Source organism: Scyliorhinus torazame, chromosome 1 (assembly GCF_047496885.1).
Source record: "Scyliorhinus torazame isolate Kashiwa2021f chromosome 1, sScyTor2.1, whole genome shotgun sequence".
In the NCBI taxonomy this organism is placed as follows: domain Eukaryota; kingdom Metazoa; phylum Chordata; class Chondrichthyes; order Carcharhiniformes; family Scyliorhinidae; genus Scyliorhinus; species Scyliorhinus torazame.
The window spans coordinates 297,291,314-297,319,212 of NC_092707.1; the positions used below are offsets into that span (position 1 = coordinate 297,291,314).

Consider the following 27,899-nt stretch of genomic DNA (forward strand, 5'->3'; position numbering starts at 1 on the left):
GCACACCCCCAAGCAAGCAGGGAGGGTAGGGTATTACTGGGAGGTTGGGGGGGGGGGGGGGGGGGGGGGGAAATAGGGCACCGAGACAGATGGTAACAAATTGTAAATAGGTACAAGAAAATCTTATGTGCTGTACAATGACAAACACGAAGTGCAATGCATATAAAACTGACAATGCTAATAAAAATATTTTTAGAAATAAAGGCTTAAGAAGGGCTGTTTCTAACTTTTACCCTTCAGCCGTCTTGTACTCCTTTTCCAATTTCCTTCCTCCTCTTCTAAAAATACGGACTCATGCCTGGATAAAGTTCCTTGGGTGGCGTACCCTCCAGTGCCTTTTGCAAGTGCTCATTCCTTATCAATGAGCTAAAACAGGAAGCAGGAAGGTAACAGTGCTTCAAGGGAAAAGGTTCAAAGATGACGCACCATTTGGCTGAAATTCCTACTGTCAGATTCTTTCAATAAAACTTTGAGATTGGATTCAATAAAGCTTTAAGTTATGAAGAGAGGTTGGATAGACTAGGATTGTTTTCCTTGGAGCAGAGCAGACCGAGGGGTATATGATTGACAAAGCTTTGACAAAGGGTCATCTTGACTCGAGACGTTAGCTCTTTTCTCTCCCTACAGATGCTGCCAGACCTGCTGAGATTTTCCAGCATTTTCTCTTTTGGTATATGATTGAGATGTACAAAATTATGAACATGGATAGAATAGACAGGAAGAAACTTTTGCCCTTGGAGGGATCAATGACCAGGGCACATAGATTTAAGGTGAGGAGCAGGAGGTTTAGAAGGGATGTGAGGAAAACATTTTTATCCAGAGGATGGTGGAAGTTTGGAACTTGCTGCCTGAAAGGATGGTGGAGTATTTAGATTTGCACTTGCAATCCCAAAGCATAAAGGCTATATATACACCGAGTGTTGGAAAATGGGATTAGAATAGTTGAGTGATCGTTTCTGACCGGTGCATCCTCGATGGGCCAAAGGGCCATTTCTGTGCATATGACTCTAAAAAGATAAAGTCGCCATAGGCCCAGATAACCATAGGCTGCTTTCCCTTTTGAGGGGAGAGAGCCGACAGGTTTAACCTGAGGGTCACCACATCTCAGGTGAGGGGCAAGGTGGAGAAGGCGGAGCCTTCATGAATAGCCTCGGCCGGTAAGGAAAATGAGTGAGGCCTGCAGCACAACCCAGCTGCCTAATCAACTGATCTAAATCTGCCTCCAGATGTATAACTTTATGACTCTATACAATACAACCTCAAAGCCATTTTATGTAGGTGGGAAGTAGATGTCAGAGCACTACACCATCTTAAACACTGGGGAACTGTGCGAATATTGAAATGACATTGGCAGGACAGGAGTGGAACATAACTGATGGTAGCATTGTGACAAATCATACTGAAATTATCATAGAATTTACATAGAATTTACAGTGCAGAAGGAGGCCACCCGGCCCATCGAGTCTGCACCGGCTCCTGGAAAGAGCACCCTACCCAAGGTCAACACCTCCACCCTATCCCCACAACCCAGCAACCCCACCCAACACTAAGGGTCATTTTGGACACTAAGGGCAATTTATCACAGCCAATCCACCTAACCTGCACATCTTTGGACTGTGGGAGGAAACCGGAGCACCCGGAGGAAACCCACGCACACACGGGGAGAACGTGCAGACTCTGCACAGACAGTGACCCAAGCCGGAATCGAACCTGGGACCTTGGAGCTGTGAAGCAATTGTGCTATCCACAATGCTACCGTGTTGGCCCAAATAGTGGGTGGGTGCTGATGAAGACCCAGATCACCCAAATAGGTAGGAGATATAACCCTACAGGAGGCCATGGGTTTGCAACATAATAGAATATACAGTGCAGAAGGAGGCCATTCGGCCCATCAAGTCTGCACCGGCCCTCAAGTCCACACCACACTATCCCCATAACCCAGTAACCCAACCTAACCTTTTAGGACACTAAGGGCAATTTAGTATGGTGGTTGCTTGCCTGATACTTTACAGTAAGTAAACGGTAGTTTATTTAGATCAAAGGAAGTGGCTGCTAAGATGACATTTTGCCGTCAGGACTACCAGAATGCCAGTCTCTGTCCGCTGGCCTTTATGTAGTGTAAATAGAGGCCACACTGGGTGGGCCTCCACCCACTAATAGGGAAGATCATCTTCCAAAAATCCTACGAGGAGATCGATCAGGGTGTCCCAAGGGCCTCGTGAGGGTTATCACACTCCTCTCCCCCAACCCCACTCCCCTCCCCCAAGTCCGAAGGTACCCCTCCGGTGGCTAGCGGAGGTTGGCCTTCTTTGCCGCTTAGCGTATGGTTGCTCCTCTCTCCTCTGCCAGCATCGGCTGGATCAGGGGGGGGGTGTATCTATTCATTGACCGCTTTGTTCATGACGAATGACGGAGGGTCATTGGTAGAAGCTTGGCCCTGGTTGTAGCATCGTCTGTAAGTGTGGATGCTTCCATGTCCACATCCGAGGCCGAGTCATTGTTGTCCCGTCAATCGGAATACTGGTTCACGATACTCTTGACTGTGTGGCGGTGTCAGTGGCGGAGAAGGCACTGGCATCGATTCCTTGCCTTTGAGGAGGTTCATATGTTTCTACATGGTCTTCTCTCAGGTTCTGACCTTTTACGAAACGGGTGCTGTTTTCCCCAACATGACCCCAGGACCCAATTGGCACCATCGCCGAAATTCCGGACATACACAGCGTCTCCTGATTTTAAACCTCTTGCAGGCATCCGGTGGCCGTGATACTTCCTTTGGAGGTCCTGCTTTGACTATACTTTCCGCTTCGACTTGGAAATGCCAGGCTCAGGTGGGTTCAGAGACGTCAGCCCATTAATAACTCTGCCGGTGCTACCCCTGTTGTGACATGAGGCATGGTCCAATAATGGAACAGGAACCTTGTCAGCCTCATACCAAGGAAGCTGGTAGTCTGTTTCCGCATGCCTTGTTTGAATGTTTGAACATCCCACACAACCAACCATTCGAGGAGTGGTGGTATGAGGCTGTCTGAATGTGCCTTATCCCGTTGGCATGCATAAATTATTGGAACTCCTCACTGATCAATGGGGTCCCGTTGTCCGTGACCAATACCTCTGGTATCCCGTTAGTGCTAAAGGCACCTAACAGCACTGTGGGTGCACCTACATCGCAGGGACTGCAGCGGTTCAAGAAGGCAACTCACCACCTCCTTCTGAAGGGCAACCACGGATGGGCAATAAATGTCCACATCCCATAAATTAATTTTTTAAAACTTCCTCTGAGTTGACATGTTGCTAATCCTGTACACGAAACGATCCCTTAACATCTTCGAGAGGGATGGACCGAACTCTGTCAGAAAGTTCGTCACTGACTCCCCTGGCATTCGCACAGCCGTGTAAACTGGTAGCATTGCATTATTACGGACGGTTTCGGGTCATAATGATTGGACCCCACTTCTAATTGTTCATCAAAGGACTTGGTGTCCGGGTTGCTCGATACTTTCGGCTTTTGATTGATCTGAAGGTTGGGACCCCAAGGCGGTAGGAGGATTACCTTCTGTCGGTCCTCTCCACTGATGCCATTCGCCTGGAAGAAATACTGCAATCGTTCGGCATATTGGGCTCAATCCTCCAGGCCTGCATCGAAGGCCTTTAATTCACCGAAGAGTGGCATTTTCAAACTTCACCGAGCACGTTGTGCGTGTCAATATCCCGATGCGTCTGGGATGTCCGGAATCGTAATTACATCATAATTACTGCTTTACCTTGTTGCCAGCATGAAGACCCAGGAGGCTCAAGTAGTTGAGTAAATGGTAGTTTATTTAGGCCAAAGGAAATGGCCGCTAGGGTGGCATAAACATACAATAAGTCCCTCTCAGGACTACAGAATGCCCGTCCCTGTCTGGGGCGGCTTTTATATAGTCTAATAATAAGCCTCAGCTGGAGAGGCCTCTGTCCACTAGCGGGCAAATTCATATTCCACGAGTCCCACAGCTGATTGATTAGGGTTTCCCCGTGGGCCTCGTGAGGATTATTATAGTGCTAAATGAGCAAAGATTTGCTGTAATGATAAACCCAATCTTCCAATCAGTTATGCCTTCTGTACCTGTTAATGCCAACAACAAAAAAGAGCTACAAAGAGTGTTCACGACTAATTTACTATCAAACAAAGCCTGATCTACCTCTCACCCAATCCACACACAGATACACTTTACTAGAAAGGGCCCTGGACTGCGATCAGGAGCAGGAACACTGGTTGATCTTTCTCTTTCCAACTATTTTGATCAAACAAATAAACTAAATCAAATAAACTGAGGGACAAATTAAAGGGTCAGTGCCTTAAAGGGAAACGGCCTTAAACAAAAATCAAATCACAAATGAGACTTGAAACATCAAACAAAAATGTGAAGTCAAAAAAAGGGTCAGTAAGGCATCCCAGCCCCTGCAGTGTCCAGCCCAGCAATTATCAGCTCAATTGATGGTTCTGCAGAGTTCATTGGCCTGAGGATATGAACCCTGGGATCTTCACAGTCAGTGCAGTTCAGAATTACACCAAATTGAGGGGCAATCTTTATCTTCGATGTCTGCCAACGTGCATGCGATCACTATAGCCGCAAATATATAAAACAGTTTGGAAGCCATCTTAGGCTATAAATATGGAAAGGAACCATGCAAAAACATTTTGATGATTTTTGCCTTCAATTTACCACAATTCAAGAGCTTCAAAGTGAAATGGCCCATCACAAACACGAAAAAGGCACAAAATACATGGCTTTATTTGTAAATGGGGAAAGAGCCACAAGAGATTCAATTCCAAGCTAAGTAATTATTTCTAACACATGCTGACTAACTTTGACAATGATACATCAGATAAGAAATATGTAATAAAGTTCACGGTCATAATTATTCAGTCTGCTTGTGCCTGAACTGTTCTGGTGGACTGTCGCGGTTGCACCGATGTCTGGCAGGGCCCCAAAAATTAGCAAGTAACCCCACAACGCCCCCTCATCACATGCCCATTCATCTCCCCATATCCATATTGGGTAATATACCAAGGTCTGGAGTTTCCAATATCTTGCACTCTTTCTTTTAGCACAATTTGGCTGAAATCACAAAAGCTTTCACCATTTCAAGCTTAAATCACACCTATTACAAATTGAGCTTCATAGAATCATAGAATTTATAGCGCAGAAGGAGGCCGTTCGACACATTTAGCCGGCACCAGCCCTTGGAAAGCATCCTACCCAAGCCCATGCCTCCACCCTATCCCCATAACCAAGTAACACCAGCTAACCTGGACACTAAGGGACAATTTAGCGTGGCCAATCCACTGAACCTGCACATCTTTGGACAATGGGAGGAAACCGGAGCACCCGGAGGAAACCCACGCAGACACGGGAAGAAAGTGCAAACTCCACACAGACAGTCACCCGAGGCCAGAATTGAACCTGGGACCCTGGAGCGGTGAGGCAGCAGTGCTAACCACGGTGCCACCTTGTCGTCTCTCCCTTTGCGATCTATTGTTCTAGTTTAAAGAAAACATGGTGTTAGAATCTGGTTCCACGCACAAATTAAGCACGTGTATTTGGGGTATTTGAGGAGGTGGTAGCATAGTGATACTGTCACTGGGCTAGTAAACCAGAGCCCAGAGTAACGCTCGGCAGATGGTGAAATTTGAATTTAATAAAAATCTGGAATTAAAAGTCTAATGATGACCATGAAACCATTGTCGATTGATGTAATAACCCATCTGGTTTACTCATGTCCTTTAGGGAGGGAAATCCTATTTGGTCTGGCCTACATGTGACTCCAGATCCACAGCAATGTGGTTGACTCTTAACTGCCCCTCAAGGGCAATAAATGTTGGCACAGCCTGCGAGTCCCACATCCCATGAACAAATAAAAAAATGTCCCCAAACTATTGAACAATTTCATTGATTCTGCTAGTTTGAAGGCCTTCGAGCAGACTCAGAGAAATTAAGGGCGCGATCTACCAGCCGCACCCCCATTCGGGCAAACGGAGGCACGGCCGGTAGATGCCAGGAGCAGTATTTGATAAATCTGCATATTAGAGTGAGGCAGCTAGCTCTCTTTAATATACAGCTTGCCTCATCTACTATGGCCCTGGGATCCAACCCTGGCCTCGGAGACCTTAGGCGAGCACCATTCAGTACTGGTCCCCACAAACGGGGACCAGACGGTATGGCACTTGGGCTGGGGAGGGGAAGGATTGGAGGGCCCCGCCCCCAGGTGATTGCCCTCTGGGCAATGTAGCACCCTGGCACTGCCAGCTTGGCACCCCGGCAGTGCCAGCTGGGTACCAGTCTGGCACTGTCATGGTGCCCATGTGGCACTGCCTAGATGGCAGGGGCACAGCCAGGGTGCCAAGCCCATTTTTCACTTCTATTAATCAAACAGTGCCATTACCATTCAAATATATCAAGGAATATTTTCAAATAAACGTTTGAAAGAAAAATTTCCATAATGCTGTCGATTTGCACCAGTTCACAGCAGATTTTACGTTGCCAGCAGGCAAATGACTGGGAAAAAAACTTCTGAAAACTAATGCAATTTTGAGTGCAATTTGCAACCAGATTGTTAACGGTGTTCAAAGCAGAAACTCTACTCCCATTTATATTACAGTGCCAAATGTGATAATGCCACTGTCTTCAGATGCAGGAGACAATGAGCTGTAACTTCTGAGCCTCTCCAATGTGGGGTTGGGGTGCCCCAAGGATGTGCTGGGGAATACCTCTCGAAACTTCACAGGTAAGGATTAGTCTGGCAATTGCCCAGAAGCGCAAACTTCCTCTTGGCAACTTCCCTGTGCCGAGAGCCATCAGAAAATGTAACTTGCTCCGGCAACTGGGTGGGGGAGGGGAAGGTGTTGGATATCTACCAGGAACTACAGGAGGCGGAGGAAACCCCGGTGGAGGAGCTCAAGGGCAAGTGGGATCTGTGGACAGAGGCCATGGCAGGGTTAATTCCTCCTCATCATGTGCCAGGCTCAGTCTAATTCAATTTAAAGTGGTCCACCGGGCACACATGACGGCAGCGAGAATGAGGCAGTTTTTTGGGGTAGAAGACAGTTGTATGAGATGCAAGGACAGCCCTGCAAACCATGTCCACATGTTTTGGGCATGCCCAGAGCTTAGAGAGTTCTGGCAAGGGTTCGCGAGGACAATGTCCAAGGTGCTTAACACATGGGTGGTGCCGAGTCCAGAGATTGCGATCTTTAGAGTGTCAGAAGACCCGGGAGTTCAGGGGGCGAAAGAGGCCGACGTCTTGTCTTTTGCCTCCCTAGTAGCCCGGAGACAGATTTTATTAATGTGGAGGGACTCGAAGCCCCTGAGTGTAGAGACTTGGGTTAACGACATGGCCGGGTTTCTCAGCCTCGAGAAAATAAAGTTTGCCTTAAGAGGGTCTACGCTAGGGTTCTCTCGGAGGTGGCAGCCGTTCGTCGACTTTCTCGGGGAAAATTAAAATGTCAGCAGCAATCCGTGAGGGGGGGGGGGGGGTGAGTGCTTCATTGGGATGGTGTGGGAAGACTGAGTCGCGTGGGGTAATGTCTATTTAATTGTTATTGTATATTCTCTTTTTGCACTGTGGGTTAATGTTCACTCTAGTTTATTTTATTATTGTTACTACTGTTTTATTATGAAAAATTCCGAAAAACCTTAATAAAAATACTTTTTTAAAAAAGAAAAAAAAGAAAATGTAACTTGAATCGCTAACTTTGGATGCTTCCACATGGTTACACCAATAATTGCTCAGAAAAAAGAGGATAAAAGTATTTTCTAATTTCTGGCTGGCTTTTAGAAAGAACAAAACCAAACCCAGCCCCTCACTGAGAACTTCACCCACAATGTTTACCCCCAGGGTACACTACCATCTTTCCCAACCCCCCCCCCCAACATTACACCCCCAATCCCCTTGGGATTCCCCCACAAACCTCAACCCCGACTCACTCGCCCTCCCTCCTCACAGGCCTGACTCTCACCCTACTGACCTGGCCCGACCTGCCCTTCCAACAGGTCCAATCTGCAAGTGCCGTAAAAAAGGGGGACTGCCCTCCTTCAGTTCACCTCTTCTGCACTTCAACGCTGGGCTTCAGAGACTGCTATACTGCTTGAATCTTGCCCGGTCTGAATCGGAAGGTCGGGAGAGACAGGCAAGGAAGAAATTTGGTGTAGCTAAGTAGGCAGGAGATGGCAATTCAACGCTGATTGCCACTCCGAGGACTTTACAGCCCATCAACTCGCAAATTTACTTTGCTGTATGTCCACAGAGGCGAAGGAAATGTTTACCACCAACATCACTGCATTGCCTCTGCCATTTTGCCATCACTGCTGAGAGGCTGAGTTTTCAGTTCTCTTTTCTAGGCCAAGTATAACATTACTGTGGAGCAGGACCTTCCTCTGCCCAGGGATAAGTCCGTGGCCAGAATCAAAGTCATGAATGTGACATTGGAGCAACATCGCATAAATAAGTCATATAATATAGACAACGTTTGAAATATTGAGTTCGGCATGTACGGTAAACTAAAAATCGCAAAATGATTTGCAGTTAACTTTATGCAACATCTTTTAGAATTTTAGCATGCTCATGACATTTTCTCTCAATTTAATAAAAGTACCTTGCAAGCCATAATCAGAACATCTTCCACCGTATGGTCTGGTTTCATAGCCATGATCGCTGCTTGGTTGTCAGGGAAGCAGACACGAACAGTACACTCTGAAGGGCTGTCCCAGATTGTACCCTCTGGTGCTGGAAAGCGGACGTTCAAAGATCCATCTTGCTCATGCTAAAATAAAGTTAATACCAATTAAACACAAATTAATTTTCCTCCCGTAATAATACATTCAACCGTGAAAGACAAGTATTTACCGTTAAATATTGTTAAACTAAATTGACAAATCTGATTGATTGCATGCTGAGAACAAGAAATTGCTCAGATAAATGTCCTTAATTGGCATAATTAAGGCAGCTAAACTTACATAAATGCACAGAATTTTAAAATTTGAATATTAACAACTGTAGATTATCCCTGCGTACACCTGCATTACCTTTGACATTGTCAATCTGCCCAATGAAATGGGGGAAGAGTTTTTGACATAAGCATGGGAACCTACAGCTAGTAAATATAGGGTGTAATTTGTGGCAGGTTTGACTGGGGGTTTCACCCCGGCTCTGTCGGCAAGTTCCCCACTACTATCTGACAACACTTAGTCACTTTTTTGGGTCCTGGGAAGTTTCCCCCTGGTCAAGCCCACATTTGGAATTATTTTCATCACTGGGGAGCACAGCTCACTGGCCCGACCAATGATCAGGCCACCATTTTGAAAGTGCACCCCTTCTCTAAGTGGGCTTGTGCATCCCCCCACCCATGGACAATGTCACTCCCCACACACCTGGGCATTTACCCTCCCCACACACCTGGGCATTTACCCCCCCCCCCCCCCCCCCCAAGTGAAGGTATCCTGTTATGGGGTTGCTGAGGGCCTCTCCTTTTCAGGCCTTCCCACTGCCAATTTCGGTCCCCTCCCCCTTCGGTCCCCTCCCACCCTTCACCCCCCCCCAACCTTCCAAAGTACCCTTCATACCCCCCTCCCACCCTTCATACCCTCCTCCACCCTCTTTTCACAGGAATGGCACCCCTCAGGCCCTGACCCTTGGCAGTGCCACCCTGGTATCTGGGCTCCCTGGCAGTGCCAGGGTGGCAGTGCCAGGGTGGCAGTTTGGCAGTGTTGAGGTGCCCACGTTCAAGGAGGAGGGCCAGGGGCCACCTGCCCTGTCCCTGATCACCCAGGGGCCTCCGATGGCCTGGGGGAATCCCCCCTCCCCGGGTGCCGTGGACCAGTACTGAACAGCGCCAATTGGGGACTCTCTGGGGAGGCAGGTAGATGCCAGGAGCCTGATAGATCCCGGCGGGTTTTAAACCTACTTAGGTATGTGAGGCCCCCAAGGTGGGCAGGATCCTGATCGCGACGCTGTGAAAGACTTGGGTGGATCTCTCGAGGCGTACTGGCTGTCGAGAAGCCCACGGGAGGCCTCCCCCGGCATCTACCAGACGCGTCGCACTCCCATTCGGGTGCAACGCAGCCGGTAGATCGCATCATAGCACCTGGCCAGAACGCAATGAAATTCTGAAATAAAGCTGGAACATTGAGCATTCAAGCGGTTCTGTGCCCCCTACAGATTCATACCTAACCCAGGGATGGAAATCTCAATTACAAAAAGCTGATGGTTACTTGCAGCTAGGAATTATCTGGGACCGTTGACTCAATTACTGTCTTTTGGTACTCCCATATGTCTATAACTCTCCATGTAATCTATCTAAGCCTTTCAGCTCATGGTGTTGCTAGGTATCTGAAATGGCCCTAACTGTATCATTGCACAGCTCTTCCAGAATTTAACAATTTTCAACCCTGCTATCCTACTTTCATTGCTTTACAAAGAAATTGCAATTTGAAAAGGATCAAATCCAGAAAAATTTTAAACATTTGAGAGCTAAACTGTTTTAGTTGAATTCTTACAATTAGAATTCCATCCAGTGAATTTTATAATTGGCACACATAAACAAAGTGTTATATTTTAGATCTGTGAATACTACAATCCACTTAATTGTAAATATGTGGCATACTGCAAAGCAATACTTTCAATTGTGGTTCAGCAAGATATTCCGGGACTCACAGAAAATACCTGATTTGACATATGACGATACGGAATATGATGAGGGATTAAAAGCAACATAGTAAGTCAGAGTTTCCTACCACTTTGTTACCTACATTTGCTTTCAGTTTTGAGTTATTTTTAATGCCAGTACTCATTGATGTTAATTCATTTACAAAAGGGGAAGTTAATAGAAAACCTTTACTGTTTGTCATGGCAATGGTGTCTGTAGCCATTTTTGTATATTAGCATAAGAAAAGGAAAAACTAATGTTTTATGAAAACATTGGTCTGATTCTTTGCTCCTGGGTCAGAAGGGCAGGGTTGGGTCACTTCCAGGCTCTGCAGATACAACCTCGGTGAAATTGCCCTGGAAGTTGGAATTTCCATTCTGGGACGCTGGTGTTCTCCAGGAGTCAGGCAAGGTGCCCCCGGAACGAGTGCGGAGGCTGGGAGGTATGGAGGTTGGTTGGGCGGAAGAGCACTGTCAAAGATTTTTTTTAAAAAGCATTGTAACAAAAAGTAGCACTCCAGCCCCCATCCCTCATCTAATTCTCCACACCCCATCCATGTTAACCTATGCCCACTTCCCATGCCCCTTATATCCCCATTCCAACTTCTGCCTATCCATGGCTCTATATAGCCCCTATACCACTTCATAACCCCACAGTCCCTATGCCAATTCATGTCAACCCATGGCCCCACCCAGCACCCTTTACTCTTACACCCATCATGCCAACTCACCCAGTCTTCATCCCTGGCAGACCTCAGGACCCGTGCGGAGATGAAGTAATATAAGTGGCAATAGTAGACCTTATTTTTTAAAAGCTCATTTATAAAAGCCCATTTACTACACTTGCATTCCTTGAAATATGTAATCCCTTATAAAACAAACATTGGATTCATAGTCCCACTTCAAACAAACAGCCATTAACAACTTGGAGCTGTCAATCAAACTGTAAAATGGCAGGCACCCTACTGTGATAATGAAGGTTGTGAAATATGTCATGCAACATTAACCCAGTAATGACTTATGTCAACAGAGTGAAATAACGAGCAATGATTTAATTAAACATGCCAGTGCCTTGACAGCTTGACGGTTGCCTTTGACATTTAATTTTTACACGTTTGATGGTTCCAATTAGCTTGACAGTTAATGAGTTTACGCAATTTTTACACACATTCATGCCTACGTTTAACATTTCAAAGGCCACTTTATCTCTCACAATGGACACCTGACCTCCCCCAAACGTGTCCTGGGACCATATCCAAAAGAGGCAGGATATCCTACCTCTTCAAAAGGGTCCCCACCTCTCCAAAGAAGTTTGCAAAGTTCAGACCTGCTCCTACCAGGTCTAGCCTGTACATGCCATGTTTCACACTACACTAGAAGTAGACATGAGTGATGGCAGTTGCTGATTTATACATGCAGCTGCCTCTACGAAACATGCACCTGCAAATCCCGACCTGTTCCCATTCCTACCTGTACAAAAATGGTCGGTGTTTGGGAATGAGACATCCAGATTTTGGCCTCTTCCATCATTTTCGCCACAATGAAGAGGTTCTCTGTCATTGTGATAGTCCAGGCCATTATCTCTGGTAAATGGGTTGTTTAATAACTTCTACTGTCTTTCCATACTGATACATGTACATATTTAGCAGTAAACTGCTGAAACAATTTCAACAACTCATTGGAACCATTTATTTCATTATTGTCAAAATAAAATAACACTACGGTCACGATTTAACTAAATGGGAACAAAGTCCCATGCGGGTGTGATTAGCAAGCACTCGCAGCATCGAGAAACACAACGCTATTAAACATCACTCAGGTTAGATAGCGGGCCTCAGCGGTGAAGGTGCGGCCAAGGCAACACATAGCCCCCTTTTCTTTACTGTGGAGCTCCACTCACCGGGGCTCCAGTGTAGCGAGATGCCAGGGTACCAGGCTGGCACTGACAGGGTGCCCAGGTGGCACCAGCAGTGCTAAGGGTACTACCATGCCCAAAGGGCATGCATCTGGGAGCCACCAATCCCGTGGGAGACCTCCACAAATGCCGTTCCATCTGGTCCCCGTTTGTGGAGACCAGTACTGAACGGCACTCACTTGAAGGGGAATAGAACCCAATGCCTCGGGAAACTGCATTTTACAGTGAAACGAGCCGTCTTGCTCTGACATGCAGATTTGCCCAAAAATGACCCTGGCCACAATGAACAGGATTCACATTGCAACCTCTCGAGAGATCACATTAGATCTCACGAGGACTTGCGAGGCGAGTAGATCCTGAGAGCGGGGTCTCTTGGCTTCTATCGGCCACAGCGCGCTGCTTTTCGGGCGCAGCGTGGCCATTCAATTGCGACCTAAATCCTTGAAATACATTTGACAAAACAATATTTATGGATACACAGCCGAGAAGATTCTACAATAAAACATCATACGTCAGGTGGAAGCTGCCAAAATGATACATTATCGATTACCAGCATAATCGCAAAAACACATATGTAAAATGAAACAAGGGTTCGGGGGCTGGATTCTCCACTGGTGGGATGCTCCGTTTTGCCAGCAGCCCGGGGGATTCCCGACAGCGTGGGGCTGCCACACAATGGGAAACCCCATTGACCAGCCGACATAACGGAGCATCCCACAGCGTGCAGAACCAGAAATCTGGCGCGGCGGGATGGAGAATCCAGCCCTGAGCTTTGTTTTTTTGGCAAATAAGATTCTTTTAAAACACTTTCATAATATGCTACATTAAAACATTTGAATATTGCACCCCCAGCCAAGCTGTTCGAGAACAGCTCCAACACTGACTTCTATCCTGCAATGTTAAAATTGCCATGGTATGCTCTGTCCACAAAAAGCAGGACAATTCCAACCAGGCCACAAACCGCCCCATCAGTTGACTCTCGATTATTAGCAAAGTGATGGAAAGGGTCGTCAACAGTGAGCTGGATTCTCTGGCTGCTTCTGCCTGGCAACCAGAAATTCCTGCCCGAGGTCAATGGACCTTTAATAATAATACTAATAATCTTTATTAGTGTCACAAGTAGGCTTACATTAACACTGTAATGAAGTTACTGTGAAAAACTCTTGGTCACCACATTCCGGCGCCTGTTCGGGTACACTGAGGGACAATTCAGAATGTGCATCCACCTAACAAGCACGTCTTTCGGGACTTGAGAGAGGAAACTGGAGCACCCGGAGGAAAGCCGCGCAGACACGGGAAGAACGTGCAGACTCTGCACAGACAGTGACCCAAGCCGGGAATTGAACCCAGGTCCCTGGCGCTGTGAAGCAACTGTGATAACCACTGTGCTACCATGCCACCCATTACATGATCCGCATCCTGCCCATGGCGATCTTGCAGCGGGTGGGGCGGAAGAATCTAGCTCAGTGTATCAAGCAGCGCACATTCAACAATAACCTACTCATTTTAACTTTTGATCTTTCATCACAATTGCTATTACTTAAATTAAACCAAAAATAGTTACACTAAAATCTAGTAGCCAGACTCACTTGCAGCTGGTAAGTGACAAGTAACATTTGTGCCACACAGTGCCAGGTACTGGCCATTTCCAATAGAAGAGAATCTAATTATCGTCCCATGACTTTCAATGGCCTTACGATCATTGAATCCCCTACTATAAGCATCTTGGGGGGTTACCATAGACTAGAAACTTAACTAGACCAGCCACATAAATACTGCTGCTACAAGAGCAGGATAGAAGCTAGGAAGTCTGCAGAGAGTTACTCATCTCCTGACTCCCCAAAGCCTGTCCACTGTCAACAAGGCAGGAGTCAGGAGTGTGATGGAATGCTCTCCACTTGCCTGGTTGAGTGCAACTCCAACAACGCTCAAGAAATTCAACACCATAAAGGGCAAAGCAGCCGGCTTGATTGGCACCCCATCCACCACATTCAACATCCACTCCCGCCACCATTGACGCACAGTGGCAGCAGCATGATGCACTCAAGGAACTGAACTTTGATAGCACTTTCCAAACCAGCGACCTCTACCATCTAGAAGGCCAAGGGTAGCAGGTGCAGGGGGACACAACCATCTGAAGTTCCCCATCAAGTCACACATCATGCAATTGGAATTATTTTGCCATTCCTTCACTGTTGCTGGGTCAAATCCTGAAACTCCCTCGCTAACAACACTGTGGGCGTACATACACCACATGGACCACAGTGGTTTTAGAAGGTAGCTCGCCAGCATCTTCTCAAGGACAATTTGGGATGGGGAATAAATGCTGGCCTAGCCAGTGATGCCACATCCCATGAATGAAAAAAAGCACAATTAGTGAAATTATGCTAAATACCATAGAATTGGGCATATGATATTATTCCCTGCTCTACCTCACCACCACCTCTATCCATCTCCATTGTTGCTAAGTTGTCAGATTGCTTAGTCAATATCTGATACCAGATGAGCAGACATTTTCTCCAATTAAATATTAGGAAGACTGAAGTCATTGGCTCAATCTTCTAGTCTCAGGATAGGCAGGAACCAGAGTAACACAAAAGATATGCGCAGGACCCATCAGAAGTCTCAGTGGAAGCACATCCTCAGCACATACTCGAGGTTTAAACTTCTGATTGCCAGTTTTACCCTGCCTAGAATGTTCCACGATTTGCCAGAACTAAACAGACACGGACTGCTCGTCCTACACTCACATGGATTCACTTATAGAGTTGTTTAGAAGAGGAGGGGAAAAAACCAGCAAAACTCTAAATCAGCTGGAGTGTCACAGGGGAACAGGATAGGAGTGAGGGGGGCAGAGGGGCAGTGTCTGGTGAGGGAGCATGGCTGAAAATCATCTGTGGATGAGACAGGCGGGAGAACAGTGTCCAGCAGTGAGACAGGCTGAACGCTGTTGGGGTTGAAGGAGGGAGGCCTAACGTATCGAGGTGAGGGAAGGGGTGCACAGTGTCGGGGTAGGGGATAGCAATGAAAGTGGAGTGAGGCTTTGCAGTTTCAGAGATTGACAACTCCAGGCAATCTTTTTTTAAAATAAATTTAGAGTACCCAATTATTTTTTTTCCCAATTAAGGGGCAATTTAGCGTGGCCAATCCACCTACCCTGCACATCTTTGTGTTGTGGGGGTGAAACCCACGCAGACACGGGGAGAATGTGCAAACTGCACACAAACAGTGACACTTGGCTGGGATTCGAACCCGGGCCCTCAGCTCCGTAGGCAGCAGTGCTAACCACTGTGCCACACGCCGCCCTGACTCCAGGCAATCTTAAGTCGATGAGTCTTCCCCTAGGTCTTGTCGTGTTCAGTCAAAGAATTGGAAGTATTTTATTCCAAAACGTCGACCACGGGACATTTAATAGCTCTTGATTATTAATGAAATTGTAAATTGTAACGGCGGTGGAACAATGTCGAGGCAAGTGAGGGAGAGAGGGGAACACTGTAGGAGTGAGAGAGATAGTCGAGAATACTGCAGAATAGGGGACACTGTAGGAGCGACGGAGACAAGATAGGGGAACACTTTGAAGTGAGGGAGGGAGTCAGACAGCAGAACACTGTAGGAACGAGGGAGGAGACAGACGGAGAACACTGTCGGGCAAGGGAGGAGGAAACTGTTGTGGTGAGGGAGGGAGGAGAAACTGTCGAGGTGAGGAAGGGAGGAAAATATTATTGAGGTGAGGGAGGGAGGACACGGTCAGCGTGAGGGAGGGAGAAGAACATTGTCGAGGTGAGGGAGGGTAGAGAAACACTGTCGAGGTGAGGATTGGAGGAGAACACTGTCAGCATGAGGGAGGGAGGGAGGAGAATACAGTTGGGGTGAGGGAGAGAGGAGAACACTGTCAGAGTGAGGGAGAGAGGAGAGAACACTGTCGAGGTGACGGAGGAGAACACTGTCGGAGGGAGGGAGGGAGGGAGAACACTGTCGAGGTGACGGAGGGAGAACACTGTCGGGGTGAGAGAGGGAGGGAGAACACTGTCGGAGGGAGGGAGGGAGGGAGAACACTGTCGGAGGGAGGGAGGGAGAACACTGTCGGAGGGAGGGAGAACACTGTCGGGGTGAGGGAGGGAGGGAGGGAGAACACTGTCGGGGTGAGGGAGGGCGAACACTGTCGGGGTGAGTGAGGGAGGGAGAACACTGTCGGAGGGAGGGAGGGAGGGAGAACACTGTCGGAGGGAGGGAGGGAGAACACTGTCGGGGTGAGGGAGGGAGGGAGAACACTGTCGGGGTGAGGGAGGGAGGGAGGGAGAACACTGTCGGGGCGAGGGAGGGAGAACACTGTCGGGGTGAGGGAGGGCGAACACTGTCGAGGTGAGTGAGGGAGGGAGGGGGAACACTATCGGGGTGAGGGAGAGAGGGAGAACACTGTCGGGGTGAGGGATCCCAGATCATTTAGAGACCCCGGGTGGTTGGGCAGGGTGGGACCCTGGTACTTCAGCTGTCACCCAGTGCCTGGGCAGCACTACCAGGGGCATGGGTACCCAGGCTGGCAGTGCTGTCGTGCCTGGGTCCCAGGTTGCCCATACCGGGGATCAGGCCTTGCCCATAAGAGATGGGGTGAGAAGGGACTCTGGGTGGGGGGTGGTTCCGGAGGCTGCAGTGGTGATGTGGATTGAAATGGGTGGCACGGGAACACAGTGGTCATCACTGTTGCTTCACAGCGCCAGGGACCGGGGTCTGCACGTTCCCCCAGTGTCTGCGTGAGTTTCCTCCGGGTGCTCCGGTTTCCTCACACAAGTCCCGAAAGACGTGCTTGTTAGGTGAATTGGACATTCGGAATTCTCCATCAGTGTACCCGGACAGGCGCCGGAATGTGGCGACTAAGCGATTTTCACAGTAACTTTATTGCAGTGTTAATGTAAGCCTACTTGTGACAACAGTAAAGATTATTATTAAAAAAGATCGGGGTGGCCTTTAAAAATAGCATCCCTATTCTCGGGTCCTCTGAGCTCGTCAGTGCAGGAAATGATCTGACTGCGGCCTTGACGGGGCATTCCCTGCCAATACTAAAAGAAATCGGCAAAGTGCCTTGGAATGGTGGGAACTTTCTCGGCGCTGCAGGCCCTGAGAAACACGTCGCTAAACGCAGCCAAAACCAGACTCTGTTTTTGTCCCGTTAAATCTTGCCCAGAGATTGTATGGTGGGATCAATGTAATTCCCCTTTAGCTCTGGGGTTCTTGGGTTTTTTATTCCTCTGTTATTTTTCTTTGAAACTATTGGTCTGATGTAACGCTGCGTTTTGCTTTGGTGCAGACAGATTTTGTATCCATAGAAGGAACACATTGAGGATATTGTCCCAAACTTAGCAGTCTTATCTGTTCCTCTGTTTGCAATGATTTCTGTTATGTGCTGTGCCTGTTGTATTATTCCAATGGCTTTTTTTCTTTTCCATTTGTTTTGGTGCGATAATTGTCAAAACTTGAAAACTTCAATAAAAATACATTTTTTAAAATTCCATTCCCTTGTGATTAACTCCATCCTTCTCACTGGCAACAGTCTTGAGACTAAACCAATCTGTTCATAACCTTGGTTTGGTATTCAAGCTCCAGATTAGCTTCTGACCACATACGTGCACCAAGTCTACTTCCACGTCTGTAACATTATCCAACTTCATCCCAGTCTCAGCTCATCACCTGCTGAAACCCTCATTTGTGTCCTCGTTACCTCTATTGCAACAAACCTCTGGCCCATCTCCCACATTCCACCCTCAATAAATTGGAAATCGCCTGAAACTATGCTGCCCATGTCTTAACTATCATAAAATCCTGTTCAGCTCTCATCACTGTACTCATTAACCTGCATTGGACTTAAAGTCAAGCAATAAATTGATTTTAAAATTCTCATCCTCGTCTTCAAATCCCTCCATGGCCTTGCCTTTTTCCATTTCTGCGATCTCCTCCAGCCACATAAATGTCCAATATATCTGCATTGATCTAATTCTAGCGCCTTAGCATTCCTGCTCCACCATAGTTGGTCGAACCCAAGCCTGGAGCTCGACACCTCACTACTTTGTTTTGCTCCTTTAAGGCACATTTAAAACCTGCCTGCCTGGCCAAGCCTTTGGTCATCTGGCCGTATATCTCATGTGGCTCAATGTCATATTTTATTTTTGAATATTCCAGAGAAGCACATGGGGACAGTTATTATATTAACAGCTGTAACTAAGTTGCTGTTACTCAGTAACTTTAAAAAATATAGAGCACACTATAAGTTCCTCCCAAGAGACTGAGGGAAAATGTACTGCATGGTGTTTATTTTGTTAGGAAAGTCAAACTTCAGCCAAAAAAGTAACAAATTTGTCGTCATAACCTGAGGATGTCCCAAAACACTTACCAGCCGATTAAATACTTCAAAGTGTAGTCACTTTTGTAATGGAGGAAATGGCACAAGCAATGTGCAAATAACAAGAACAGCAATGAAGTAATGACCAGATAATAAACGAGCTAAGGCTGCATTCGTATTGATCTGACTATTTCTAGACATGAGTCACAGAGTGATCCAGGTTATTCTTCAGAATGATGTGGAGATGCCGGCGTTGGACTGGAGTGAGCACAGTACGAAGTCTTACAACACCAGGTTAAAGTCCAACAGGTTTGTTTCGATCGAAACAAACCTGTTGGGCTTTAACCTGGTGTTGTAAGACTTTGTACCATTCTTCAGAATGACCATTTAAGCAAGTTACAGGAGGCATATCACAGCAAAGAGGAGGGATCTTGGATGGGAATGGGAATGGATCTTTAAGAGGTTAATTAAAAATGTATCAATATGTTCACAAAAAAAAAAAATCAGTGTTCACTTGATTCCTTGAGAGTATTGCTTAAATTACAGAATTGAAGTGGTGGCATGACATCAAAATGTTATGGCACTGTAAATTTTAGCATAGTGACAAAATACAGATTTTTCAATTTCCCACAAAGCAAACTTAATCTAGTCATCAGAGGAACAAGTGGAGGCTGGTCAGGGCACAAAGGATTTTTAAATTCTGTTATTTATTTAACTTTAAAGAGGATTTAGATCTTTCGGAAAATGAGGAAACCATTCTCTAATAGCATAACCTACGCATGTCAGGTCACAACGCCTGACTAGCTAGCTGTTGAGCAAAGGGACATCCTAATTTGACCTAAGAGAAGATTAAGTGCTGTAATTAACCGCATATGACAAAAAAGTGTACATTTTATATACCTTAAAAAAAAAAATCAATGTGTTTTCCACTGACTCTCAACTTTTATTTGAGGTGGGAACAGCTTTTAAATAAATCATTTTCAGTTGCCCAAGAGCTGACGTTTAGGCCATTTTTCATATTGCCAATCAAAAACCAAAAATGTTATTGACATGGCCACAGCTAGCTTCCTGTGCTAATATGTGAGCTAAAGGTTTATTTATAGATGATTCATGGGAAGGGAGACACACATGGAGTAAACTTATGCAAGACACATGAAGGGTTATAATCTGACCACCCACAGACTGATTTGAACAACATGTGGAAACGGTTCACTAGAGACAGAGCATAGAACATCACAGGTCACCTGAAACTGGACTTTAGCCGTGCCACCATTGACAGATGTTTTGGAAGGAAATTATTTTACTTTCATTAATCAGCAACTCTATCCTGAAATATCTAATCAGTGAATTAACCCTCTGATAAACATAAAACACAGACAAATTTATTCTGAATACTATATACATTGTAAAAAAAAATTATGATTTATTTATTGCACTACTGTGGAACATCCACAGCAAACCAAAATTTTAAATTACTGGGATTCACTGGAGAGAGACAGCTGGGAAGGCCCACAACAAAGTGTCTCCCTGAAATCTGGTGGGCATATTTGGCTCACAGCCGGTTTCTCAATGACAGCTTCAGGAACTCATTGGCACCACGATAGGACTCTCAATTTAAAAGCTTCTAAAATAGCATTTAATATCTTGCCTGAGAAACGCTGGTGGAATTGAACAAACTTCTTGATTTGCAACTGTATAAGTGTATGAGAAGAGGTCAATATTAAAGGAAAGGAGTTGAGTCATTTCATTTAAGCCTCTATTTGCTAAAAACCAACATTTGAGCAAGCTGATGACAACCCAAGAAGAAAGATTCTGAAGAGAAATTAGAAACTAGCAAACCGCAAAGCAATAATCAGAGGCATCAAGAACAAAAATGGACAAAATGAAAGGTTTTAATTATAGTCATTGCAACACGTGCAACTAATTTCTGGAAATTGAATTGTACAGATACAGAATTAACCGATGTATACCCATTTTTGGAGATATAAGCTAAAGGAGGAATAATCCTATTAAGCCCGAGAATGTGAATTAACGTTTTCTACAAACTCATACTCTTCCTTGCTGCTACTTCAAAATATTTAGAAAGAACTATCTGTATCACAAGCTTTGTAGAGACTCTAGGATAACTACATTGTGAAAGGACTCTGAGTTTACAGCAATTGTCAAAGGATGTTTCAGCAAATGGAGACAAATAAAATGAATTAACACACAATATGCAACGTCCATAGATACTCATGTAAAAAATGGACTTGTGTAAAAATCCCCATGAATTTTGACCCAAAATCCATAAATTGTCAAATACCGCACGTAAAAGTTGGCCCTAGTTTTTCAGGGACCGAACCACGTTGTGATTGTTCATTATTTATTGGTAATTACTACAGTTCATTAATTTAAAAGCACACGATGGAACTTTTCAATTTTCTCTCCGTCAATTCTAGTGGCAATCCCTCAGTTCATCAACAAGACTAATGTGTACCATGATGTCTTAGACCAGGCATTTTCAAAGTGGTGGTTGCAACCTGCGGGTGGGTCGCGGGCGGGAGTCAGGAGGGTTGCGAAGCAATCCATCGCAGCGTTCCCGATTGCCTGAATTCAGGTGCAACAGCTGCGAGCGGCTTTAAAACTTACATCCGCAACCGTCTTTAAAAATGCAAGGGCGCTGCGCATGTGTGTCTGCTCATCAGTACGCATGTCCAGAGCCCAGAGAGAAACACCTCTCGCAGGAGAAGATTTTTAAAAAAAATTCAATTCAGTCTTCCGGCATCCGGCTTGAATATGCTCAATGGCTGCGCCTGCAGAACTCTCTTTGATCGTGAATACTTTTAGAGATTAAAAAGATTCGCAATACTTTGATGTGAGTAATTCCTCCTCATCTATGTCTATAATCGTCACATTGTAATTTGCAGACTGTAAACCACCCATCTGAGGAAAATATACATTCTGCATCTGCTCTGTAGAGTCCTGAGAGCATAATGCCAGTTTCAATGAGGTCATTTCTCATTCTTCGCTAATCTAGACTATAGATTATAAGCCCAGGCTCACCTCTCGTATTAAAGATAAGAGAAAATGGTGGGTTGCGATGGTCGGCCGGCGTGGGTTACGAAGATGAATAGAATGGGTCCCGGGCAAAAAATGTTTGCAAAACACTGGGCGGGATTCTCCCATGCCGCGCTGTATGGGAGAATCGCCGTTCGGCCATTTTTTCCCGCAGTGCCGGTCCGACGCTGGCAGATTCTCAGAGGAGCAGAGAATTGACGCCATTTGCACCGGCGCTTTTGGCACAGCGCCAGTCGCAGGCCGCTGTCCACGGGCAGGCCGCCGATTCTCCGGCCTTGATGGGCCGAGCGGCCGCGCGGAAACGGCAGAGTCCCGCCAGCGCCGTTCACACCTGCTCGCACCCGGGGGGAACTCTGCCTGTGGGGCAGGGAAAAGCGCTCCTTCACCGGGGGGGGGGGGGGGGCCTCCGATGGGGTCTGGCCCGCGATCGGGGCCCACCGATCAGCGGGCCAGCCTCTCCAGCCCCGGCCTTATTTTATTACGTGGCCGGCCCCTGCACCTCCACGCCATGTTGCACCGGGGCCGGCGCATTGAGAATGTCCCCCGCGCATTCGCAGGTTGGTGCGGCCCAACTGCGCATGCGCGGGTTGGCGGGGTCCCAGTTAGCGCCAGGAAGGGAGGGTAGAGCGGGGTGAACCACTCCAGCGCCGTGCTGGCCCCTTGTGTGGGCCAGAATCGGTAGTGCCCGCGCCCATTTCGCGCGGTCGTGAAACGCGATGGCGTTCACGACGGCGCAAACACTCTTGTGCGGAATTCTCTCCCCCCCACGCCGGGTGGGAGAATCGCCGGGGCCCGCGCGTGTCCCGCCACGCTGCCCTGACGCCCGCATGCGATTCTCCCACCCCCCCCCCCCCCCAATCCGGCGGAGCGAGAATCATGGCTGGCCGTTGGGCGAGCGGCGATTCTCCAGCCCGGATGGGCCGAGCAGCCTGCCCAATAAGACGGGTTCCCGCCAGCGCCGGCCACACCTGGTCGCTGCCGGCAGGAACAGCGCGGGAACGCTGGGGGGGCAGCCTGTGTATGGAGGGGGAGGGGGGTTCCTGCACAGGGGGTGGCCTCAAATGGGGTCTGGCCCGCGATCGGTGCCCACCGATTGGTGGGCCGGCCTCTCTGAAGGAGGACCTCCTTTCCTCCGCTGCCCCGCAAGATCCATCCGACATCTTCTTGCGGTACGGCCTCGGGGAGGATGGCAACCACGCATGCTCTGGTGATGTCATTTGCGTGGCGCCGGCCGCATCATTTACGCGCTGCCACCTTTATGCGTAAATGACACAACGCCGCTCCCAGCCCCCCGGGGGCGGGAGAATAGGGGGCTGGGAGCGGGCTCCGACGCCGGAGTGAAACAGATTTGTGAAAAAAACATTCCTTGTAAAGCCAACTGGCCATGGGAAGATGTGGTTCACAGAGGTTCCATCTTATATGGTGAATGGCATAAAATTAAAGCTGATGGTGATATTTAAGTACGAGTTTCGGAGCCATGAGGTCATGTTGCAGCTGTGCAAAACTCTGGTGCGGCCACATTTGGAGTATTGTGTGCAATTCTGGTCGCCGCATTATAGGAAGGATCATCATCATAGAATTTACAGTGCCGAAGGAGGCCATTCGGCCCATCGAGTCTGCACTGGCTCTTGGAAAGAGCACCCTACCCAAGGTCCACACCTCCACCCTATCCCCATAACCCAGTACCCAGTAACCCCACCCAACACTAAGGGCACTTTTGGAAACTAAGGGCAATTTAGCATGGATGTGGAGGCATTGGAAAGGGTGCAGAGGAGATTTACCAGAATGTTGCCTGATATGGAGGGAAGATCTTATGAGGAAAGGCTGAGGGACTTGAGGCTGTTTTCGTTAGAGAGAAGAAGGTTAAGAGGTGACTTAATTGAGGCATACAAGATGATCAGAGGATTGGATAGGGTGGACAGCGAGAGCCTTCTTCCTCGGATGGTGATGTCTAGCACGAGGATACATAGCTTTAAATTGAGGGGAGATAGATATAAGACAGATGTCAGAGGTAGGTTTGTTACTCAGAGACTAGTAAGGGTGTGGAATGCCCTGCCTGCAACAGTAGTGGACTCGCCAACACTAAGGGCATTCAAATGGTCATTGGATAAACATATGGACGATAAGGGAATAGTGTAGATGGGCTTTAGAGTGGTTTCACAGGTCGGCGCAACATCGAGGGCCGAAGGGCTTGTACTGCGCTGTTATGTTCTATGTTCTAAAAGAGAAATTTCAGAAAGGTGTCGGTCATCCATAGTCACAGGAAAGGCTGGATGGGTGAAGGCGGTTGCAAGAAATAGATCAAAGTGTGGAACGTGAGACCAGGGGGCCTAAGCAAAGAAAAGAATTTGCACATCTGGGACATGTTCAAATCCCACCTTGTCGATGATGTCATTTGTGACCTGGGATCAACCAATACCACTGTGGCAGCTATTCTCTAGCGTCCTTGACCACTTGAATGTGTGCATAAATTAACCTCGCAAAAACAGTATCCAAAAGATGTGGAAAATATGGATATTGGAAGGTGAAAAACATTCACTAAAGGTAGAAATATGCGAGTGTCCACACCAGCAACATTGTGCCAATGGGTCGTAGATATGTCAAAACATAATTTCTAAAATGTGAAATATCAAATGCGTTCAACGGTACCAAAGCCAATGACTTGTGGAAGGATGATGTCAAAATTACCGGTACTACCAGTGATTATGGTAAAGACGACAACAAGGAGGCCAAGCAAATTTGGCATGTGCACGTTTACAGATGCACCATAGAAAGCATCCTATCTGGCTGCATCACAGCCTGGTATGGCAACAGCTCGGCCCAAGATCGCAAGAAACTTCAGAGAGTCGTGAACACAGCGCAGTCCATCGCGCAAATCTGCCTCCCATCCATTGACTCTGTCTACACCTCTCGCTGCCTTCGGAAAGCAGGCAGCGTAAACCAAAGACTTCTCCCACCCGGGTTATTCTCTCTTCCAACCTCTTCCATTGAGCAGGAGATACAAAAGCCTGAGAACACGCACTAACAGATTCAAAAACAACTTCTTACCCACTGTTACCAGATTGCTGAATGACTCTTTTATGGACTGAACTGATCTCTTCACACATCTTCTCTATTGCGTAGCACACTCCATATGTTTCACCTGATGTGCATTTATCTATGTCCTATGTTTTTTCATGTATGAAATGATCTGTCTGCACTGCACGCAGAACAATACTTTTCACTTTACCTCAGTACATGTGACAATAAATCAAATTCAAAATTCAAATCAAATTCAATATGATGATGTTAAACAACCAGACGCTTGGGATTAATTGTTCGATGACTCAGATCGTGATCAGAGTGATTTTGAAGGATTTCAATGTGAACTACTGTGGTTAATTGGTTTTGTATACATTTCATTAGGTACAGGCTTGGAGGGCCGAAGGGCCTCTTCCTGTGTTGTATTGTTGTTTGAAACATTATTGGATAAATAATTGTTAGAGAATTAATAGGAATTCTTTAGTGTTGTTCATTTTTTGGGGACCCAAATCAAGCAGAAGTTAATCCGTCAAAGCAATACCTATGTAAAAGACACCCCATGACTTCTGGTGAAAATGAGAGATAGAAATGGCAAGATTAGGGAACCATGGATGACAGGTGGAATTGTGAGACTAGCTAAGATGAAAAAGGAAGCATACATAAGATCTGGGCGACTTAAAACTGATGAAGCTTTGGAGGAATATCAGGAAAGTAGGACAAATCTCAAAATCGCTGGTTTTTAAAGCAGACCAAGGCAGGCCAGAAGCACGGTTCAATTCCCGTACCAGCCTCCTTGAACAGGCGCCGGAATGTGGCGACTAGGGGCTTTTCACAGTAACTTCATTGAAGCCTACTTGTGACAATAAGCGATTTTCATTTCATAAAAGGGGTCATGAAATATCTTTGGCAAACAGGGTTAAGGAAAATCCCAAAGCCTTTTATTCGTATACAAGGAGCAAGAGTGTAACTAGAGAAAGGATTGGCCCACTCAAAGACAAAAGAGGGAACTTATGCGTGGAGTCAGAGGAAATGGGTGAGATTCTTAATGAGTACTTTGCATCGGTATTCACCAAGGAGAGGGACATGACGGATGTTGAGGCAAGGGATGGATGTTTAAATACTCTAGGTCAAGTCGGCATAAGGGGGAAGTTTTGGGTATTCTAAAAGGCAGTAATGTGGACAAGTCCCCAGGTCCGGATGGGATCTATCCCAGGTTACTGAGGGAAGCGAGGGACGAAATAGCTGGGGCCTTAACAGATATCTTTGTAGCATCCTTGAGCATGGGTGAGGTCCCGGAGGACTGAAGAAGTGCTAATGTTGTCCCTTTGTTTAAGAAGGGTAGCAGGGATAATCCAGGGAATTATAGACCTGTGAGCTTGATGTCAGTGGTAGGCAAACTGTTGGAGAAGATACTGAGGGATAGGATCTGTTCACATTTGGAAGAAAATCGACTTATCAGTGATAGGCGGCATGGTTTTGTGCAGAGAAGGTCATGTCTTACAAACCTCATAGAATTCTTTGAGGAAGTGACAATGTTAATTGATGAGGGAAGGGCTGTAGATGTCATATACATGGACTTAAGTAAGGCGTTTGATAAAGTTTCCCATGGCAGGTTGATGGAAAAAGTGAAGTCGCATGGGGTTCAGGGTGTACTAGCTAGATGGATAAAGAACTGGCTGGGCAACAGGAGACAGAGAGTAGTGGTGGAAGGGAGTGTCTCAAAATGGAGAAGGGTGATTGGTGGTGTTCCACAGGGATCCGGGCTAGGACCACTGTGGTTTGTGAAATACATAAATGATCTGGACGAAGGTATAGGTGGTCTGATTAGCAAGTTTGCAGATGATACTAAGATTGGTGGAGTTGCAGATAGCGAGGAGGACTGTCAGAGAATACAGCAAAATATAGATAGATTGGAGAGTTGGGCAGAGAAATGGCAGATGGAGTTCAATACAGGCAAATGCGAGGTGATGCATTTTGGAAGATCTAATTCGAGAGCAGATTATACGGTGAATGGAAGGGTCCTGGGGAAAATTGATGTACAGAGAGATCAGGGAGTTCAGGTCCATTGTACCCTGAAGGTGGCAACGCAGGTTGATAGAGTGGTCAAGAAGGCATACAGCATGCTTGCCTTCATCGGACGGGGTATTGAGTACAAGAGTCGGCAGGTCATGTTACAGTTGTATAGGACTTTGGTTAGGCCACATTTGGAATACTGCGTGCAGTTCTGGTCGCCACATTACCAGAAGGATGTGGATGCTTTAGAGAGGGTGCAGAGGAGGTTCACCAGGATGTTGCCTAGTATGGAGGGTGCTAGCTATGAAGAAAAATTGAGTAGATTAGGATTGTTTTCATTGGAAAGACGGAGGTTGAGGGGGGACCTGATTGAGGTCTACAAAATTATGAGAGGTATGGACAAGGTGGATAGCAACAAGCTTTTTCCAAGAGTGGGGGTGTCAATTACAAGGGGTCACGTTTTCAAGGTGAGAGGGGGAAAGTTTAAGGGAGATGTGCGTCGAAAGTTTTTTACGCAGAGGGTGCCTGGAACGCTTTGCCAGCGGAGGTGGTAGAGGCGGGCACGATAGCATCATTCAAGGTGCATCTAGATAGATATATGAATGGGCAGGGAACAGAGGGAATTAGATCCTTGGAAAATAGGTGACAGGTTTAGATAAAGGATCTGGATCGGCGCAGGCTGGGAGGGCCGAAGGCCTGTTCCTGTGCTGTAATTTTCTTTCTTTGTTCTTTGTTCTAATAAAATCAACTTTTACACAAGTATATAATATAGTAATTTGGGCCCCCAAAAAATTGTTTCATGATTTGTGTAAAAAACTTCCTGCAGAATGACTTTGTTGTGGAAAAACCATCACTACATCAGAGGCTGTTGAGGGGAGA

The 27,899-nt window shown here is 46.7% G+C and overlaps 1 protein-coding gene across 4 annotated transcripts in view; it reads right to left on the reverse strand.

The window, feature by feature from the left end:
• LOC140422747 (rho guanine nucleotide exchange factor TIAM2-like) overlaps window positions 1-27,899 on the reverse strand; it is a 586,909-nt gene that overhangs the window by 249,563 nt on the left and 309,447 nt on the right. For all 4 annotated transcript variants that reach the window (XM_072507702.1, XM_072507695.1, XM_072507699.1 and 1 more), the window contains one exon: window positions 8,633-8,800. In XM_072507702.1, the coding sequence (XP_072363803.1) occupies window positions 8,633-8,800 (168 nt within the window). The remainder of the gene's footprint in view (window positions 1-8,632; window positions 8,801-27,899) is intronic.